Source organism: Anolis carolinensis, chromosome 1 (genome assembly GCF_035594765.1).
Source record: "Anolis carolinensis isolate JA03-04 chromosome 1, rAnoCar3.1.pri, whole genome shotgun sequence".
Taxonomy (NCBI): Eukaryota; Metazoa; Chordata; class Lepidosauria; order Squamata; family Dactyloidae; genus Anolis; species Anolis carolinensis.
In genome coordinates, this window is record NC_085841.1 from 75,496,405 (window position 1) to 75,517,572 (window position 21,168).

A 21,168-nucleotide genomic window follows, 5' to 3' on the forward strand; every position below is an offset into this window, starting at 1 on the left:
GCTTCAAATACATTCATACTCTCTTTGCAAGCCTTGCAAAATGATTGTGTTCACTTGCAAAACTGGCAAGGAGACTGTTTGCCTCCTCACCATCCCCATGGACACACTGGAAGTGGCAGCTGCTGTGCGCCTACCCTACACTAATACTGACTTCTGTCATAGTCCTCTTGTAAAGCCTCCACTGTCTTTTTAATACATTCCACTGTTTTTAATAGTGTTTTTAATTATTATTTCTCTTTTCCTTATTCTTTTTAAAGAATCTATGTGTGAATTTCAGAACTGGCATTCTAATCTGAAAACTGCTGTGAAAGGGCTAAGTATTACCTCTGGAGACGGCAAAGCCACTGAAGCAAAACTCTGTGAACTTCAGGTATACCTGGAATAAATGACTAAAATACCATATTGTACATACTGTGAATGTGTTGGTTTTCTGCTAGCATGTACAGTGAATACCCAGAAAATCTTGAGTGGTTTCTGGGTGCTAGACAGACATGGTCACACCACCCTCATGAATCTGTGAATCCTACCTTCTATTGTCAGGGCCCTCATAAGCAAAGGAGGAAGAGCAGCCATTACTGCTGTCATCCTATTTCTCATTGCAGTTTGGGAAAAGAATAGTGGTGGAAACTACATCTTGAAATCTCTGAGCCAGGTGGCATTCGATTCTTGCTTACCGTCTAGAACATACAGAAAACTTAGATTATTGGAGATAGTTTTCTATGAAAAGTTTTCTATGACATACTGCTTAAGTGACAAAGGCAAATATTTTTTATTCAGTCAGATGCAACTGAGGCTATGTCTATATGGGCTAAATAAAATTAATAGTCCTGTAAGTTATAATGTTAAAACTGAATTAACACAGTTTAGAAACATAATGGACAAACTTGTAGCAGAAGCAAAACTTCCAGATGCTAATTTGGCTCAAGGAAAATCATCATTTTATCTGGAGCTTCCAAGAATTGAATTGTGGACAGCTGGATCTAGCATCTACACTTCAAAAACACCTCATGCTCTTTTGTTGGTGAGGAGTAGCTCCATGCAAACACCCTGCATTCCTAGCAATGTTACTTCTGGAGATCACCATATCAGAAGTGGTGTTGGTAGCAAGGATATACTGGAGAGCTGGTTGGAGCTTCTTCTGGTTGGTGAGACTGGCCGGTGAATGAGCAGCTGTGTCAACAGCTCCCAGGAGGACAGAACACTGGTGCTGTTGTGCTTTCAACCTAGCTGGCAATCTGGACACCAAAAGAAATTTGGAGCATGTTCATGATAGTAGTTGTAGATTCCCAATGTTGCATCCAGGACAGTTCCGGGACAGTTTACTCTGGAATATTTCAGTTACTGTAAATACAGGCCAAATAACTGCTGAGAAACAAGATTTTTATAGGAATTGTTGTATTTTATTTGCAGTTTGTCCATTATGTTTCTAAACTGTGTTTACTTGTGTTTAGTTAGGCTCTGAAATTTGAGAAAAGGACACAATATGACTGATAGAGGTTTACTACTTGGGTCTCTAGGGTAAAAACTGAAACTTCAGAATTTCAGCAGGTGTTGCTTGTAACCTGGGTGTGTGACAGGTAACACCTGCTGAAATTCCCTTTAGTGCTGTCTAGCAATCCTATGTATTACTTTGAAGTGAAAGAGGGATCATTCTTGCATTCACGGTTCATTTGCTATATAAAGTCGTGTTTTTCAGAGACCTCCTCAATATCTGCCTAATATCTTGTGGATTATTGCTTGATTAATCTGTGTGTGTAGATCATATCTGCATTATAATTAATTCATTAAATTAATATTAAGCAAGTTCTCAACTATTTCCACATACTTCCTCTTCCTCCCATAGTTATGTTAACTACCTATCTGTTTCCACCAGAAAGTGTTAGATTCTGTTAATGAAGGAAAGAGCAAATTGGAGGCTGTCTCTCAGGAAGGAGAACACTTGTGTACTTACTTACCAAAATCTTCTGTGACTGGAATCCAGGAACAGATAGCTAAAACTCATCAGGATTTTGAAGGGCTTCTCAAACAGTGCTTGAAAGACAAACAAGCTCTGGAAGAATGTGTTGCAGACCTGAAGAGGTAATAAACTGTTGGTGCTATATGCCGTTATCCCTCCACATTTGTAGGTTCACAGATTTGATTATTCATGGATAGGGAATTTGCACAGCTTCTGCTGTTGTTCTACATATGGAAAAATTCTTCTTCTAACATTTTGTAGATCCTCCAGTGAGATTCTGTGATCGACTTCTCCTGGAAGATGACCATAGACTTGTTCAGGATGAAATAGTAATGCCTAGAAAAGTGTTCTCAGGTTAAAAAAATATTTCTTTGCATTTTTAAGTCATGATTTTCCATTTTCATGGGGAGACTGTGCTCTTAGCCTCTGCAAATGTGGAGAGAATATTATAAAAATATGTGTATGCTCTTGGTCCATTTAGTCCACTAAGGTTTCTTCAAGTTTCAGGTAAAGGTTTTTCCCTACCATGTTACTTCAGATCTGTTTAATGTGTGATGCCAAGGATTTTTGTTAGTACTAACTTTCTAGTGCTGCCACTGTTAAAATTGTTTTCTCCTTCACTGAACAGTGGACATTGTCTGTTGCTGACAAACCAGATAAATAAAAGACCAGAAAACAGCAGTGGATTGAACTAAGGGCAACTTTTATTAATTATTTACCTATCGTATGCTGTTTCTTGAAGATAGCAAATAACTATTAGGGGAAGCAATCAGATACGGGAATGGCTGAGGCAGTCAGTCACCTTTGACTCGAGCCCCCAGCCTTTCTGGGTGAAACCCCAAAGTGCCTAAGGGCCCATCTACACAGAACCTGGAAGCTACCTGGTTAAAAAGCGGGCTGGCTACATGACGTTAGCACTAAATGCTCATTGATTTGCTGCAGCAGCTGAAAAACACAGGATAAAAAGTTCCCCTTTTATCCCGATTCCACCCAAAAAATATTCGCATATGCATATTCGCATCACTGTATAACCCTGCACTCACCAAAACATATGATTCCCCCCCCCCGTGACGAATGCTCCAGTACATGTCCTCTTTTTTTGATTTAATCCAAAAAGCCAGAGCCTAAACATGAACTCAAATGTATTGCACAGATAACCCATTACCATGCAAACAAACACGGAAATCTAAAACTTGACCCATTGTGATGTCTCATGGGCCTTGTAGTCCCGTTCCTAGTACTATTGTGGCAGACGAGGAGGAAAACATGGGATTCCCACTGGTTCAGCCAGAATCGGAGCCCCTGCACCTGGAGGATGTTTGCCCTCAAGAAGTCAGCCAAACAAGCCTTGGGCAGAATTCTTCCCCGTTTTTCTTAAAGGACAATTATAATAGAGATAGAGGAGCCAGGGAGGCTAATCGCCGGAGCCTCAGAATCGCAGCCAAACAACTAGCTGATTAGGTCTGCTTCCCTTGGGAAATTCTAAGGAGTCATGCATCTGGACAGGGTTGGGTTTCGCTTCTCGTTCTCCAGGGAAAGTGTTCTTCTGGCGGGAAACGAGACCCTATTTAGGAGTTTTGCCGCAAAGGAAACCTTGCGGAGTCAATTTGTCAGCTTGAGGAGTGAGATCGTGTGTGGACTTCGTAACCCCAGTTCCTTGTTTCCCGGACCAAGTTCCAAGCCTGCCTTGTTTCACGTTTTGCCGCGGACCTCGCCACGGACCTAGTTCTTGCTTCTTGTTTGCCTTGTTTCAAGTCTTGTCTAGCCAAGAATCAAGTTTGTTTTCCAGCCTTGTTGTCAAGCTTCAATGGACTAAAAGACCTTGTCATCTCCCCACACTATTGCTTGGCAAAGTGTGTGTTTCGGTTAATGGATTATAACTTTGGACTCTAATATCACATATTGGACATTATTTTCCTGGACTATATTTGACCTTTCCTGAAAGGTCTACTTCTGAACTATATTCTTCACTTGTTTTTATTGACTTTATATATTCCTTTAATAAAGATATTAGATAGAATCTGGCCTCTGCGCATGGTTATTGGTGTTCTGTAGCCTGGGTCTTGACACCCATGGGGACTGTCAAAGCTTGCTCGTACTTTTTGCCGCACCAAAAATAATTAAATTGGGAAGTAGCCCATTTGTATGACTTCTTGGTGTTACTAGCCAAAGTGAGGCTCATGGCCAGACTATTTTGGCATAACAAAATCCCACAGGCCTGCCCGCATTTGTTCTAGATCGAAGACAGTGTCCAGTGATAATTGCTGAAACTGCTGCATCTGAAAACAGGAGAGAGCATCAGCCACTCCATTGTCTAACCCTGCAGTATGCTGGGTTGTAAAAAAAGATGTTAAAGTGTAAACAATGTAGTGTGAATTCCCTAACTAAAACCACAACCCTCTTGGAATGAGATCTCAAAGAGTGCATGACATGAACTACAGCCAAATTGTTGCATTAGAAATGAACAGCTGAATTCAACAGTTCAGCTGCCAGTAACTTTATCACAACTAAAAATGGAAAGAATTCCAGGAAGATAAGATTGGAGGTGATTCCCCAGGTGTACCAGGCATCAGGCCAACACAGAGCACACCAATGGTCATTTTAAAAGACCCCAAAAACTGGATGCATCGGAGGAGACTTGAAGATCACCTTGCAATCTCAGGTCCTCTCTCCAAAAAGAAACCCCAGTGAAATTGAGCATTAAATTTTGCCATGTGACTAAGTCAAGCCGGATCTCCTTCGAAATTGTAATGTAATTGTAATGGTGTGATACTAAAATCCCACTAACAATGTCACATAAGCGGCACAAAAAGGCTGGGCCTGGGGTAACCACTCAACATGCAAAATTTAAATGTCCTATAAATTTTGGACAATCGTTGTTGTATCCTTACCACAAGATAAAAAGTCCATCACACAATTCGGCATGTCAGCCTAGAGAACTGATTAGTTGTATCTATTTCTATACCAAAAAAAGGTGAGCCTGGTAGTTGGACCCTCAATCTTTTCGAATTCCCCCAAAACCTGTGGTAGCAAGTGATGTTGCTATCAGCTTCAATGAATCTCAAAGTGGTAGATGAGCGTGTGTGGCTGACTTAAATACGCTAAACAGATCATGCCCCCCTCACCCCATAGTTACAGCAAAATGCTTTCTGGTCATTCCTAGACACCAGCAAATTGATTGACCCCACCTTCACTGCTTTACAATGGGGTAAATGTGCTAAAAACTTCTATAAGATAGAGTTATGATCATAAAAGCACCAGATCCCTTTTGATTTTTGAGTCTATACAGTATCAGCCCTGGTCAGTATTTGGACAGAAAGCCATCAATGAATAATAGATGATGTAAATTATAATTTTAGAGAAAGGAAACTGGTAAAACAATATGAACAAGAACCCAGTTGTGGACAGAGGCCATCAAACACATACCAGCTCTGACTGCCATACAGTAGCAATTGCACATGAATAGTCTGTTAGGGAACAATCCTTCAGTCACCTACTTCTCCTTTAACTATGATAATAAATATAGACTGTGCCAGCTCAGAATTTGGAAAGTTGCATTCTCTCTGTACTTCCCATGGTCTTGTTTGACATATTTTGATGCTTGTCGAGTATTTTTAGAACAACGTCACTATGGAAAAATATTTTGTACAGTGGTCTCATTTGTTAGGCATAAAGATTGTATCCAGATATTTTTTTTAAATAAAATCTAGATAGGAAATGTATGGTGAAGTCAGTCTTAATCTAAAAACAGTTCTACAAGAATGCCTTTCTTTTATTTGTAGCTTTGAAGATCTGAGTAAGAAGTGGGGTTTGTGGCTTCATGAAATGGAGGAAAGGATGAGCACAGAAGCCTTGGGTGAGAGCAAACAACACATCCCTGAAAAGAAGAATGAGGTGAAGAAAGTGGAAGCATTTCTGCATGAAATTCTGCTTGCAAGGTATACAGTGTACTTTACCAGTTTATCTCTCTTCTGTTTCCCTTACAGTGGTTATATGCTACTGGCTACAATGATGTTAAATAGTTTATTTTTGCAACAACCGAAGCCCAGCACCCTGTAAAATTGTTTCTTCAGACTGAAAAACAAAACCAGATTTTGAATGGTTATGTACTGCATAATCCTTTTTGTTTGAAAATAGTTTGAAAATTGTTTAGTGCACTTTGTTTATTTCATTAGGAAACACATGTTATCCATATGGCATGTGTCAACTTCAGCAATATGTTTCTAGTATGTCTGAAGAAATTACTAAGAAAGGTTTCGTGCTGTGGTCTAAGCAGGGTGAACAGAGAGTGACCCATGGATTACATAAGACCCCAGGGCCATTTTCCACCCCATTCTACCATTCTCATTTGGGGGAGGGGGAGGAAGAGATGATCTCGCTAAGGCCAAGTTAGTAGAGGTTCCTTATAATTTTGAATGAATGATTCTTTCGGTTGTAGCATTCAACTGACATCGGCTATGGTCCCATCTACACTGACTATATAATGCAGTTAGGTCCTGTTTCACTTACAGAGCCACATTTTCAGACACTGGAACACATCAGTGGTTTTCATTATAATGACTAAAATTTTGCTCATGTATTTTATAGTAAATTATTGCCCTTCACATCTGAAACACAATTAATTTACCTCCTATGTGCTGTTTGTATTTTTTTCATACTCAGAATTTTATTTATATAGCTACATTTATAACTCAGCTGCTCTTCTTCCCTTCTCTTTACATTTCTTGTTCAGAGAATCATTTGATAAACTGACTCAAAAGGCTCAAATTTTAAATGAGAAAGGATATAGTGCTGGGATTGAAACCCGCCTTGCATCTCAGCATTTTTCGGCTTATCAGAATCTAATCAAGTCAGTAAAAGAGAAACTGAAAACCTCCCAGATGGCCCTCCAGGACCACCAAGCTTTGGAAGAGGCTGTGCAGAGTATGTGGAGCTGGCTGAAGGATGTGCAAGAAAAGTTGGCATCTGCAGAGGGCACCACCGGTAACAAAGCTGTTTTAGAGAAACGCCTCTTGCAAATTCAGGTAAAGTAACAAGTAATTGCACTGATTATACCAGAAATATTGGAATCTGGAAGAAACTGGATATACCCCTTTTCTTGTGTTGCTTTTCTGGACGTACAAATGATTTCTACTTTTTTGTAGAATGAAAACATTTAACATTTTTTTATTTTCAGGACATCCTTTTAATGAAAGGGGAAGGGGAAGTTAAGTTAAACATGGCTATTGGCAAAGGTGACCAAGCCATCAAAGGCAGCAATGAAGAAGGTCAGAAAGAGATAGAGAACCAATTGCAAACATTAAAAGATCTCTGGAACAGCATTATCAGCACTTCGGTGAGCTGTCAGAGGTAAGCTCTTTGAGTTAATGCATGGCCAAAAATGTGACCATAATTCTGAAAAGCGATTGAACAAAGAAAAAATAATGCTCTGTAGTGTTCTGTGATTTTGGAAAGTCAAAGTTCTCAAATGGGTTTAACTTTATTTTTAAACCTTATTTTAGTATTGGTATTAATGTTTGGTCTGTGTAGTTCAATATATGTATTTTAATAGTATTATATTTTATCTGTGTGTTTTAACCAAGATATGCACCACTATGAGAAGAGGCAGGTAACAAATAAAATTATTTAAATAATGATAAGAGGAAACCAGAGACTGCTGCTTACCAACCTTACCACCTATTTTCTTGCTCAAAATTGCCCAAAATACACCTATGAAATATTAAAGAACATTGTTCCATAACACTCTAATTCACAGCAGTGCTGAATTTAATTTTCTTAAGACAAGGATGGGCAAATGTCAAAGGTTAAGGAGTTACATTAGCCTCATCATTAGACCTTGAAGAGTTGCACTTCTTCCATGCTTGCTTTGAAAAAAAATTGAAGTGTTTCTTGGCCTGGAAGTCCTATTTTAGGAGAGATTGAGAATTTTTTTTTGTTACTATCAGCCATTTTATGCCTGGGAGAAGCCTTTTTACAGCAGGAAGTAGCTGAGAAGTCATTTGGTGACCAGCTCCTGTTTAGAATTAAGGTGTGTTCTGAGTTGTTGTTTGGTTTTTTTTGTTTTGTTTTTTTTAAAAAACTCAGATATAGTTAGCATTTGGTTAAAATGTCTTGTATGCTTTCTAGAAAACATTTGTGGATTTTCAGGAAAAAAATTGCAAAATATAAAATATTTAGTCCTAGTGATATATAAAAAATGGCCCTGGGAACCTACTTGGTAGATCCCATCTTGTAGACTAGTGACATTTTCATCTTTTTGTGTGTCTCTTCAATGTAAGTTTATTGGATTCTGTGGTTAATCAATGGAATGACTATCTGGAGAGGAAAAGTCAGTTGGACCAGTGGTTGGAGTCAGTAGACCGTAAAGTGGAAAAGCCTTTGGATCCACAGAATGACTTGAAAGAAAAGTTTTCCCAACTGGACTATTTCCAAGCTGTAGTTTCAGAAATGGAAGACCACTCTAAGGATCTGCATCAGCTGGTAGGGAAAGCAAGAGAACTACATGAGAAAACAGAGGATGATTCTTTCAGAGAAGATGTTCAAGAAGAGCTGAAGACACAATTCAGTGACATTACAACTGTGGCCAAGGTAATTTTTTATTATTATATCCACTCACTATGATGTTTTAACCAAGGGAGGCATGGCATGTTAATAGTATTGTGCTGATTTAATCATTGTACCTGGTTACATGCAGTGAGGCCTCCATAATTGTGTAGTGATGGCCCAAAATAAAATTAAGAAGACAAGATGTAGGTAGAATTTATCTATAACCCATTCAAAGGAAGGCAAGGTAAAGGGAAGATGGACAGAAGTCGGCAAGTAATAAATATAGATCAGAGAGCAAGCATATAGTTGAGACATAAATTAAATGTGTTGCTTTAGAAAGGAACGGTAGGTAATAGGACCTGTGTATAATTATTGTGCATGTGCTATATGATTATTCTTGTTTATGTTTTAGCCAAGAAGCTAAAACAAAAGCACCCAACAAGAAATAAAAAAACCCTCTTTGTGAGTTGTCTTGATCATAGTTGCAACCAAAATACCTTGGGTTGGGTCCTCTTTTTCTGACAGCCACAACTTGACTCCAGAATTTCCTGTTCGAAAGTTATGCATCCTATAGTAGTTTTAAAAGCATTTGTTCTTCACACCTTAAATCAGTGGCATAATGCAGCAAATACTTGAAAAAAATTGAGATCATGACAAGAAGTTGCTTTTTAGCCAAACCTGTTTAAAAACTCACTACATATTGCCTGCCAGAAAATGCAAGATTAATGGAAGATTTTAATCGATATCTCTGAAGACAAAGTCCAGCAGTTAATTCATTACAGCTAGTCAAAATAATCACGATGGAGAAGTAGCTACCAAAATATAAGTTTGTGTCAATCTTTGAATAATAAAATAAATATTTGATCAGTGGGGGAGGAGTAGAATTTTCAAGAAAAAGTTCAATAGTTGTTTGTATATAAAGTGGCTTCAAGTAGATGATACATGTAATGAATTTCATTAAGAAATGTTCATAGATATAGAATTTCTTCTTGGATACTTTGGGGAAAGGAGGCTAAAGGCCTACTACATGATCTCATAGGATTGAGCCATGGTACTTAAAGTCGTTTCTTTTCATTATAGTGATGAGACTCTTTCATTCAGAGTGTAGCAACAACTCATGGAAGCCCTGTACAATGGAGAACCATGCCTTGGAATGTCATCTCTGTTAAATATCACCTACTAGTGAAAGGACCCAACTTTGCCTGAGTTAGAAACCCATTTGTCCCACCATCACCCTGCTACTACCACCTTGTTTTTGAAACATATTTTCCCTCTGGTGCTTATTCAGCCCATACTAGCTCCACATGGTAGATATTATTTCTTAAACAGACTATTCCTTGAACACAGGAATTGAATACAGTCTTATTTTAATTTTTAGGAAAAAATGAGAAGAATAGAAGATATTGTCAAGGACCATTTATTATACCTTGATGCAGTACATGAATTTACAGATTGGCTTCATTCAGCAAAAGAGGAACTTCACCGCTGGTCAGATACATCAGGAGACTTAACAGCTATACAGAAAAAACTGGCCAAAATTAATGTGAGAAATTATTTTGCATTAGCTTTACTATACTTATTATGGCAGCCTGAATGGTATAGTGGTTTGAGCACAAGGCTATGACTCTAGACCAAAGTCATAGTTCTTATTCAGCCATGGAAACCCACTGTAATCTTGGGTAAGTCACATTTTCTTGTGGAAGTCAAAAGCGTCCCCCCATAAGTCATGCCAGCAAAACCCAAATGACTTTGAGGTGAAGCTGTCATGAGGTCTTCTTGGTAAAACTTTTTCAGAGGGGTTTTATCTTTCCTAGAGGATGAGAGAGTGCTGAAGGTCACCCAATAGATTTCCATGGCTGAATGAGTCCTAGTCCAATTTCAAACCCACTTCTATTTTTCTATTATATTAAATGCTTTAAATTATTTCAAGGTGCTTGGACCTTGCAAATGAGACTTCAAAATGGCAATAATTATGAGATTACTGGTGCATGTATCACCCATGTTGTCCCTTGGTGCCCAGCATCAATCAAATCAGACTTGTTTTTGTGTTCTAGGAGAAACGAGTTTAATGTTTAATGTTCTTCCTTTTGTGGTTTGTCAGACTTTCTCTAAGGTTTTTTCTAACTTTGTTACTTTGCACACCGCCAACTTTGTTGTTTTAACCTTTCCCTTACATTTTAATATAGAATGCATTTTTGGTGAAACTGCTTATGACCATGGAGCAGTCAGCAATTGCTGTGTGTTCTTTGTAGTAAGTGTGCCCTTATCCAGCTGAAATGGATCACAGCCATTTCAGTTACCATGGTAATCTTCCATTGCAGGAGCTGATAGATTCCAGACAGACTGGAGAGAGCCGCCTAAACAGAATTCAAACTCTGGCTCCTGCCGTGAAACAGAACACAACTGCTCAGGGCTGCAACGACATTGACACTGAAATGCAGGCTCTTCAGTCTGATTGGAAGCAGTGGGAAGAGAGTGTTTTTCAAGCACAGAACAGCTTGCAGGGGCTGCAGAATCAGATGGCCTTGTCGGAGCATGAGTTTACCACGCAGGCAGCTCATCTGGAAGAGGCCCTGCAGCACTTCAGCATGCTGCTTGCTGCCTGGTCAGAAAGCCTGACCCCTCTGGATAGTAAGCACACAGACAAAGAAATTGTGGAATTCTGGCACCGAGAAAAGGTAAACCATCTTGTTTTTGTTTTGGTCTTTTATTTTAGCTTCTTTTTTAAAGTTAAATCATGGTTTATGAACTACCCCTCGTAAAATAGAATGTCATATACAGTCATTTCTAAACTGAAAAGTTCAGAATACATTTCACACTGGTTTGGAGGAGGTAGTATTTAAAGCAGCAGTAACACAGAATGCCGTAGAATGTTCATCACCATCTGGAAAGATTTCCTGTTGCATTCTTTGTTGCACTGAAGTTGAGGCCTCTGAGTAAAGTGCATTAGCTTAGCTCCTTTGGCTTTACAAGATGCTGTGCATTCTACTTCTAACTGTCAACAAAGAGAAAAGAAATCACTTGCCCTGTCTTGGTGATACTTTGTTATAAGGAGTTTAGGGTGCCAGTAATCTGACAGATCTTACATTGGTGGTGTTAGAAATTTTGAGTGGAATTTAGCTTGAAAAGTTTTAGGAGTTAAATGCTTACTTTTTCAATTTAAATTAGCTTCACGGATATTATAAAGCTTAATTTTAAGTGATTTTTCTCCCATTGATTTCATATTTATTTAGAAAGAAGTCCAACTCTTTGTTCCATCTAGGCAAGACTCATTGAATCAATGGGATTTACATAAATGTTATTTGATATTGATTCAATAAATTTAACACATATAGATGAGACTAGCGGTTTAATTTAAGCCCTATCTGCTTAATCTACTGAGAAGTGGCTAAAGCTTGCAAATGGGATAGAGATATTTATCAATGATTTTAAAAAATAATGTTCTGTAAAGAGTAGCTGCTGCCTGCTGTTACCCTATATAAGACTGGAAAAAATATCTTTAGGCATTTATAGGTTCTCCAGTGCAATTTTATGGTGAAGCACCAAATGTTGACCATAGACTCATGCTGGAAGACCCAAACATCCCATAATAAGCCTTTTCTCATGAAAAAACTGGGATTTGAAATTTTTGTTTATATTTCGTTTCCCCACTTTTGTAGGGATACTTTTGTCCTAACCATAGCAAATGTGGAGATACTACTGTACTTATTCTTAAAACATGGGTGAGAATTACTCAATCCTTCAAATGTTAGAATAGTTTTCTCAGCACATCAGAGTGGGAATTATGTTGAATTCAACAGCATCTTGAGGGCCTCCTGATTAATATTTTAAAAGGATTTTTCATATGACATGAGGTTTATATAAAGGTCAACAGGAGACATTGTATAGAAGTTATAGTGCTACATATAATTTCCCAGAGAGGTATACGTATCATATGTTTTGTATATAATTATGTTTTGATTAGGAAACGCTGGATGACCTAACAAAGGCAGAGCATATGAATGATAACATTAAGACTCAGTTAAATGACCTTTGCCGATTTTCCAAAGATTTGAGTACCTATTCTGCAAAGGTATCACAGTTAATTAAAGAATATAACAGGTAGGCTTCATTTCATAAAACAAATAAATCTGTGTGTGTGTGTGTGTTTGTTTTGCCTGGCATAACCATGGCTTTTTTTATTCTTTCAATTAAAAATGTTGTAAGAGTGTCAAGGAACAGATTTTCCTTCTTTCAGCTAACATATGCAAATGTTCTTTTAAAAGTCTAATGGAGGTTTAAGCAATGTTATTTTGATTACTTATAATAAAGCTTATTTATTTTTATATTGCTTATCTGAAATAAATTCTTCTCTTTCTTTGTATCTAACACAATCCTGATTTACATTCTCCTTGTAAAAACATGGAACCATGAAGTCTTTGTCTGCAAGCATCAAAAGGTTGTCAAAGTAAAGAGCAGGCCTTACAACAGAGATTCAGAACAGTCTTCAGAGACTTTCAGCAGTGGCTAGTCAATTCAAAAATCATGACTGCTAAGTGTTTTGATGCACCTCAAAGTGTCAGTGAAGCTACGGCTAACATAAACAAAATACAGGTAAATGTATGCAACTGATCTGTCATTCTCAAAGCTGTACTGAATTCCACTTCTTTTCTGTTACAACTGCATCCGAGATGCTTTATTTATTTATTTCGTGTCAAAAGCATTGTACAACAAATACATTTCAAATAATGGAAATTAAAAAAAAAAAGAAATCACAAGCAACTAAATAGTTTTGGACCAAAAGCAGGCAACAGCAACCGCATTGTCTGTAGCTTTAAACAACTCCTCCTCCGTACATGAGGCAGGGCATTGTGGGCAAGCATACATATGCTGAGTTGTTTGTTCAGCTCCACAGTCACACAAGGTGGAGGATTCCTCCAGGTAGTGCCACCTTGCCAAGTTGTCTTTTGATCTGCCCACTCCACTTCTGAGTCTGTTCAGGGACTTCCAAGTTGCCCATTCTTGGTTTGCCCCTGGAGGAAGACCCTCTTGGGGGGCCATCCAGTTAGAATTGCCAGGTTTAGCTGCCCAGAGGGACACCCTTGCTGCTGCTGGAGGAACATCAAGAGGAGTGGTGGTTCTCATGAAGCCCTTCCTTGATGTGAGTCTGGTGGGAGGAGGGTGATAGCCATGCAGTGGGTGGCTTTCACAATGTTCGACCTTTTTTCTCTCACCGTTAGCAGTGACTTCCCGTCGCACGTCAGGAGGGGCAATGCCAGCTAACTTGTAGAGTTTATCAACAGGTGTAGGTTTAAGGCATCCCATGATGATTCTGCATGTTTCATTCAGTGCTATGTCCACCTGCTTTGCATGGGCAGACTTGTGCCAAACAGGACAGGCATACTCTGCAGTTGAGAAAGACAGGGCCAGGGCTGATGTTCTTATTACTTGTGGGTCTGCTCCCCATGCGCTGCCAGTCAGTTTCCGCAGGATGTTATTGCGTGCAGCTACTTTGTGCTTGGTGTTCATGCAGTGTTTCCTATATGTTAGTGTTCGGTCTAAGGTGACACCAAGGTATTTAGGATGGAAACAGTGTTCGAGCTCTTGGCCTTCCCAAGTAACTTTCAGTTTCCTGTTGGCTTCGCGGTTACGTAGGTGGAAAGCACACACTTGTGTCTTGGAAGGATTAGGCTTCAGGTGGTTCTCTTTGTAGTAGCTGGAGAGATCTTTCAAGGCATTAGTGAGTTGCTTTTCAACTGTTTCAAAATCTTTTGCTTGTGTTGTAAGGCCAAGGTCATCAGCATATATAAAGCTCTTTGTGAGTGGAGGTTGTGGCTGATCGTTCGTGAAGATATTAAATAAGGTCGGTGCAAGAACGCTGCCTTGGGGTAAACCATTTTTTGCCTCCTCCATCTGCTTTTCTGGCCCTGAAACTCCACATAGAAGCTGCGGTTTTCTAAGAGGGTCTGGACAGTTTTTGTGAAGTCAAAGTCCCGGGTGATATGGTAGACTTTATGCAGCATTTTTCTATGTTGCACCGTGTCATAGGCTGCCGTAAGGTCCACAAAGACTGTTCCTGTAATGCAGCCTTTCTCATAGCCTTCCTCGATATGTTCAGTCAGATGAAGAATTTGACCTGTACAGTTTTTCCCTGGTCTGAAACCTGCTTGTTGTTCAATAAGCTTGGGTTCGATAACAGGTCCTAGTCGATTTAATAGCATCCTCTCATAGACTTTATATAGATGACATAAGAGGGAGATTGGTCGATAGTTCCTGGCATTAGAGGCATCTTCACCAGGTTTTAAGATGGCAATTATCTTAGTTTTCCTCCATGCTCTGGGAATCTGTTTGTGTGCCAAGCATTGATTGTAGAATTTCAAAAGCCAGTTTTCAGCTTTGGGGCCCAAGTGTTTGATTTGCTCCATCATCAGGTCATCTAGGCCAGGTGCTTTACCAGTCTTGCATCGCTTGATGGCTTCTCTGAGTTCTTTCAGGTTTAGAGGAGAAGACAACTGGTGGGTTTCAAGTTCTGGCACCCTGTTGATTTTCATCTTTATTCTGCTGCAGTTGGTTTTCCCATTCTGAATTAGCTGGTGAGCTATCTGATCTGGTGTCACGTTCGCGTGTCCAGGGTTGACCAGAGGGTCACTATCCAGGCGTCTCAGCAATTGCCAGGCTTTTCGGCTACTCTTGGACATGTCCAGGTTCTCAAGCAGCTCTATCCAACTGTCTTTCTTAGCATTAGCTAAGGCTGTAGATAGTTTTTGGCCTGCTGCTATAGTCCCATCACTGTATGGGTTCTCTTGAAATAATCTGAGATATTCTTGTAGCTGATTTAGTGATTCTTCGTTTAGGCCTGGTAGGTAGCTTGTGCGACAACCTCTAGGGATTGAGAGCCTTGAGGATCTTTTCACAGCTTCTACAAACAGGTCATAATTTTCTATAGAAGGTTCTATATCAGAAATAGCAGCTTCCAAGGTCTCTGTAAACTTTGTCCAGTTAGCTTTATTGAAGTTATATCTTCTGCGGAATGGGACACTTTTCGGTCTTACAGCTGCATATGCTACGCAGCATATTGGTCTGTGTTGTGTGTTAGGTATCGGGTTTAATACCCTTTTGGTGCATTGGTGGCTTATGCTTTCCTTTACAAAAAATCAGATCAGGGTTATAACCACGCTTCCATCGGCCACTATTAAATGATGGTGGTAATTTACTGTCATGAAGGAGGCTCATTCTACTATTGTCGGCCCACGTTAGAACTGCTTCGCCATTTCTATCATCTTTGTCATAGCCCCAGACACAGCTGTGGCTATTGAAATCTCCCACAACAAAATGGGCTTCATGATTGTGGCAACTGGTTGGGGGTGTAAAATAGAAATCAGCCCCAGGTGGTTTATAGAGTGATGATACGGTGCAACTATCAAGTTCCACAGATAAGATTTCAATGTTGTTCACTTCTGTGAGGGAAGTTGCAGAGATTGCTACACCAGATCGTACAAAAATGGCACTGCCATATTGTCTGTGAGGTCGTTCCACTGACAGTTACATTCCAAGAATTTTTGGTCTTCTCATTGTGATGTCTCTGTGTGTTTCCTGTATACATAGGATGTCACACGAGATGTCCTCAGACATTTTGGCTAATAGTTCTTCCTTAGCAAGTGACAAACCTTCTATATTAATAGACATAATCGTTAGCAATGGTCTTGATAAAGACCTTTGGTATTCATCCAATGCTTTTGGGTTTGGAAAGATCGGCCGCTTACAAGAAACGTTGCCCAGGGGACGCCCAACTGAATTCACTCAGTCTTCGGGGAGGCTCTTTCCGTGTCCCCCATCCGAGATGCTAAAACTATGATTTGTTCTGTGGAACATAGCAAGGGGTTAATTTTTAACTTAACATAAATACTGTTGCAGATAACTGACCATTAGAAAAGAAGAATATTAACCAAAAATCCTCATTTATTTAATTAAAGTTAAGAATTGTGTGTGATACAGAAAATAATTTACTTCTCTGGTAATTAGACTACCTCCACTAGGCTAATGTACAGTCAGTCCTCCATTTGTAGGTTTGATTGTTTTTCAATTCATATTAATATGTTCTCTGTAGGAATGTTTAGGTCCTACATTATAATGCTATGGTTAATATCCACTAGTACAGTGGTTCTCAACCTGGGGTCTCCAGATGTTTTTGGCCTTCCTACTCCCAGAAATCCTAATAGCTGGTAAACTGGCTAGGATTTCTGGGTTGTTGTAGGCCAAAACATTTGGGGACCCAAAGGTGGAGAAGCACTGTACTAGAAGATGACCACAGAGTTGCAATAGGGACCTATAAATCTGCCAGCCCCCACCAAAATCCCCCCTCAGTCCTATTGAATTCCCCAACCCCACCCCTTTCTGATAGGTGAAAGACATTTGAGATTAATTGTAACCAAACAAGAAACAAGACATGACTTATTTCTGCTAAACACAGTTTAACATTTAGATGGCAGTCTATTGTACAGTTCAGCTACAATGGAAGTGTAACGGCTGGCAATATTAGAGATGGAAATGGGGTGTTCACTGCCTAGTGAAAGATTGGATTTATTCTTAAAAGGCAAAATAGTGATGTAACATATGAAGACATGTATTTGGTCTTTATATACAGTATTGATGGGTAAAATGAAGAATTATATGTATTATGCTTCCTTTGTGCAATCTGCTGAATAGCCAAAAGCCTAACTGAAGAAAAATAGTACTAAATAGTCTGTGGGGTTTGAAGTTGCTACCCCAGATTAGTACATTCAAATTTAATTACGACCACACATAATCGGTTAAAAAAAACCTTTAAAACATCATCTGTACAAAATAAAAATCTGTCTCCAGGAAGATACTCTTTCTGCTTTTGAATTATAACTTTTTTTCTTGCCATGAAAATCAAGACAAATAGAGGATCAATAGTCTGAGAGCCAATAAAGCAGTTGCCCTGTTATTTAAAAATAGTAATATCCTCCTCTTTAAATGTTCACTAATAAATAGTACCTGAAATCTATATCTCAGGCTTCTGCTGCATCTTTTATTGTTCAAATCTGTCAGTGTGGAAAGACATTGGGGGGGGGGGGTGGACTAATGCCCTATTTATTTGGTACTAGCTTAGGAACCTGGCGTTGCCTGGGTTATTTGAAAAAGTCCTTTTTTAATTGTACAAAATGAATACAGTTGTGGGTGAACTACAACTCACAGCATGCCAGGTTAACCCCTGACACTCCATCAGTACTTAATTTGTCATCTTGGGAAAGTTTGCTTTCTAGATGCATCATTGGTGGGGATCTGTGTGGTCTCTGGCTGCATAGTGAACTACAGCTCCCACCATGGTGGGTCAGTTCCCCTCAAAACCCTCAGTATGTTCAGTTGGTCATGGTGGTTCTTTGTGCCAAGTTTGGTCCCAGTCTATTGTCAGTGGGGGTCATGGTGTCTCCATATGTAGGTGAACTACAACTCCCAAAAAGCAAGGTCATTCTCTCCCAAACCCCTCCAGTATTCAAATTTCGGCATATCAGGTATGTGTGCCAAGTTAGATCCAGGTCCATTGTTGGTGGGGGTCAGAGTGCTCTTTGATTGCAGGTGAACTATAAATCCCGGTACCTACTCCCAAATGTCAAGGCCAGTTCCCCCCAAATCCCTCCAGTATGTTCTGTTGGTCTTGGGGGTTCTGTGTGCCAAATGTTGTCCAGGTCCATTGTTGGTGGGGGTCACAGTGCTGTGTCTTGATGCAGGGTGAACTACAACTTACATCCTGTTGAATCAGTCCCCTACCCCCATCCCCAGTATGTTTGGTTGCTGGTCAATTCCTCTGTTTGCTGTGTGCCATAGGAAAGGGTAGGAAAGGGTTAAGGGAGAGGCTGTGGCCAGGGTCATGCAAATTCCCCACCAATAGAGATAATGAGAGACACTGGGATGTGATGCTCACTATAACCTGCAATGTCACTGGAGGGGAGGGCCATTGGTGTTTCCTACAAGGTGGGAAATATAGCTCTTTGGGGAGGCGGGAGTCTGTCTGTGTAAGTGGACACCTCCACCACATACACACTTACACATTGTCACCTTTATTGTGTATATAGATAGATACCATGTGTACTCCCTGTTCTTGTAGTTTTATAAATTTTGGCAATGTTTTCTTGCCTTAGGAATTTTTATCTGAAACTGAAAGTGGCCAACATAAATTAAATTTGGCGGCATCCAAAGGAGAATTATTAACTTCTATTTTGCCTGAAGAAAAAGCTAAATCTGTCCAAGCTAAAGTTGCATCAGCTAAAGAAGACTGGAAAAAGTTTATCTCCATGCTACATCAGAAGGAAACCACTTTGGAGGTACAAGTCAATCAAAAACATAGAACTTAATCAGAAACATTTTTCTTGCTCTTTGCTGGTATGCTCTAAAAATAGAAATACATCAGTTTGGATTTTTCAGAAAAACTGCAGAGTCTTTGAGACCATCAGTAATGTGAAGCCACTCATGCATTTCCTTCATATTTTCTTAGAACTTAAAGGTTCAGATGAAAGACTTTGAAGCTAGTGCAGAACCTCTTCAAGCCTGGTTAAATGAAACCCAGAAAACAGTACAAGAAAGCAGCAATCGTCTCCATGATCTCCCAGCTAAAAAGAGAGAACAGCAGAAACTGCAGGTGATGATAACACAATGACCTTAAGTTTGGTTTTCTTTAAACAATTTCTTGGGTCAGAGGTTCTTGATTTCATGCTTTGCTTTCACATCTCATGCCTGGGTCAGTTCAAAGCACTGAGATTTATCCTTTGTGTCTGGCAAATGCTCCTCAATCTTTGAGTAACATAAGATGCATTTCAGTTTGTTGTATGCTTCAACACTGTGTATCAGCAAGTGCTTTTGTAATATAGAGTAGGATAGGTAAAGGTTTCCCCCTGACTTTAAGTCTAGTCATGTCTGACTCTGGGGGTTGATGCTCATCTCCATTTCTAAGTCGAAGAGCCGGAGTTATACATAGATACCTCCAAGGTCATGTGGCTGGCATGACTGCATGGTGCACCGTTACCTTCCCGTTGAAGCGGTACCTATTGATCTACTCACATTTGCATGTTTTCGAACTGTTTGTTTGGCAGAAGCTGGGGCTAACAGTGGGAGCTCACCCTGTTACCCAGATTTGAACCGCTGACCTTTCAGTCAGCAAGTTCGGCAGCTCAGCAGTTTAATCCGCTGCATCACTGAGGGCTCCATAGAGTAGGATAGATATCTTTTAATAACTGATCCTCCCCTTTTTCTTTTTCTTTTTTTAAAAAAGAATTAGAAGGGTCATACAATGGACACTTATTAGGCATCATTGGAAGCAAGTTGGTACCTTTATTCATGTTCAACCGTGCTAAAAAAAACCAAACATGTATTCTGAAAATGTCTACACATTCAGTTTTTTGTTTGATCATTTTCATTGTCATTATGATCTTACTATTAAAATAGAATAACATTAATACAAGTTCACAGACTTCCATAAATAGGAGATATTTGTTAGTAATGAAACATTTTTTCGTAGACATCTGTGATACCCAAGTAGTCACATTCCTACACAAAACTTACAATCACAAGTGGACTGGAGGGAAAAGAGGTTTGTGCACTTTTCCATTAAAACATATTCTGATGTGTTTGCTGAGCAAATGTCTGCAAGAGAGCCAATGTTTTGGGGAGATTTCCCTTAATCTCCCCCCAAACATAACAGACATGTGACAAATGTACACTTTATTCTTATCGTCTGGAGAGTCTTAGTGTCTCTTACGCTTAGCACAACTTTGCTGATGGCCATCCTTTTAATTTTCTTGCTACTTGCCTTCTTCTTGGCGTGCTTTGTTGCATTTACACTTAACAGCAACATGCTTATGCTTTACAGTCTGTCCTTGAGGAAATAAGGTGTCATGAGTCTCAGCTCAACAGACTAAAAGAAAAAGCACAGCAGCTTTGGGAAGAACAAGCTGCCAGCAAAAACTTCATGCACAGAGTATCTCAGTTATCTTCTCAATATCTTGCTCTGAGCAATATAACCAAGGTAATGCGCTTGTCTCTGCATGCTTTTATGTGATAAAGAAAAACACCTACTCAAACTATAATAATAATAACAATAACAACAATAATAATAATATTTTATGTGATAAAGAAAACCACTTACTCAAACTCAGCAATTCTACAGGAAGTCCCTGAGTTACAAACATCGAACTTACAAACAACTCATAGTTACAAATGGGGGTGAGACAACAGGAAGTGAGCGAAATCTACCTCTCTGAAGGGAAATTCACTTCTGAATGAGTTATCATGGGGAAAAAGTCTCTCCACTGACGCTTTCTCACCAGTCCTTGTTTTCACAACAAGCCAGATGTTTCATAATCTGATTAATCACACTGAGCTGAAATCTTCTGAACAGGTTCACAGACAGCAAACAAATACCACAGGGGTGATAAACCTTCCCTATGCTATCCAAAGATAAATAGATAGATAGATAGATAGACAGACAGACAGACAGACAGACAGATATTTTCTGGAGGTACTCTTAAAAATGTTCCAACTTTTTTACAAACAAATTCTACTTAATAACAGACCTATAGAACCTTTCTTGTTCATAACTTGGGGACTGCCTGTATTTATATATAGTGTTGTATCTTTTTGTGTGTAAAAGCTCATATCTAGGTTTCATA

The 21,168-nt window shown here is 39.4% G+C and overlaps 1 protein-coding gene across 19 annotated transcripts in view; it reads left to right on the forward strand.

Moving 5' to 3' along the window:
• The window catches only part of syne1 (spectrin repeat containing nuclear envelope protein 1), a 371,674-nt gene that overhangs the window by 169,199 nt on the left and 181,307 nt on the right, over positions 1-21,168 (forward strand). For 18 of the 19 annotated variants that reach the window (XM_062977242.1, XM_062977181.1, XM_062977206.1 and 15 more), the window contains 13 exons: positions 258-370; positions 1,874-2,079; positions 5,740-5,895; positions 6,690-6,981; positions 7,134-7,306; positions 8,236-8,545; positions 9,882-10,046; positions 10,825-11,181; positions 12,468-12,604; positions 12,919-13,096; positions 18,646-18,828; positions 18,999-19,142; positions 20,370-20,525. In XM_062977242.1, the coding sequence (XP_062833312.1) occupies positions 258-370; positions 1,874-2,079; positions 5,740-5,895; positions 6,690-6,981; positions 7,134-7,306; positions 8,236-8,545; positions 9,882-10,046; positions 10,825-11,181; positions 12,468-12,604; positions 12,919-13,096; positions 18,646-18,828; positions 18,999-19,142; positions 20,370-20,525 (2,570 nt within the window). The remainder of the gene's footprint in view (positions 1-257; positions 371-1,873; positions 2,080-5,739; positions 5,896-6,689; positions 6,982-7,133; positions 7,307-8,235; positions 8,546-9,881; positions 10,047-10,824; positions 11,182-12,467; positions 12,605-12,918; positions 13,097-18,645; positions 18,829-18,998; positions 19,143-20,369; positions 20,526-21,168) is intronic. The other variant, XM_062977223.1, reaches the window with a different exon arrangement.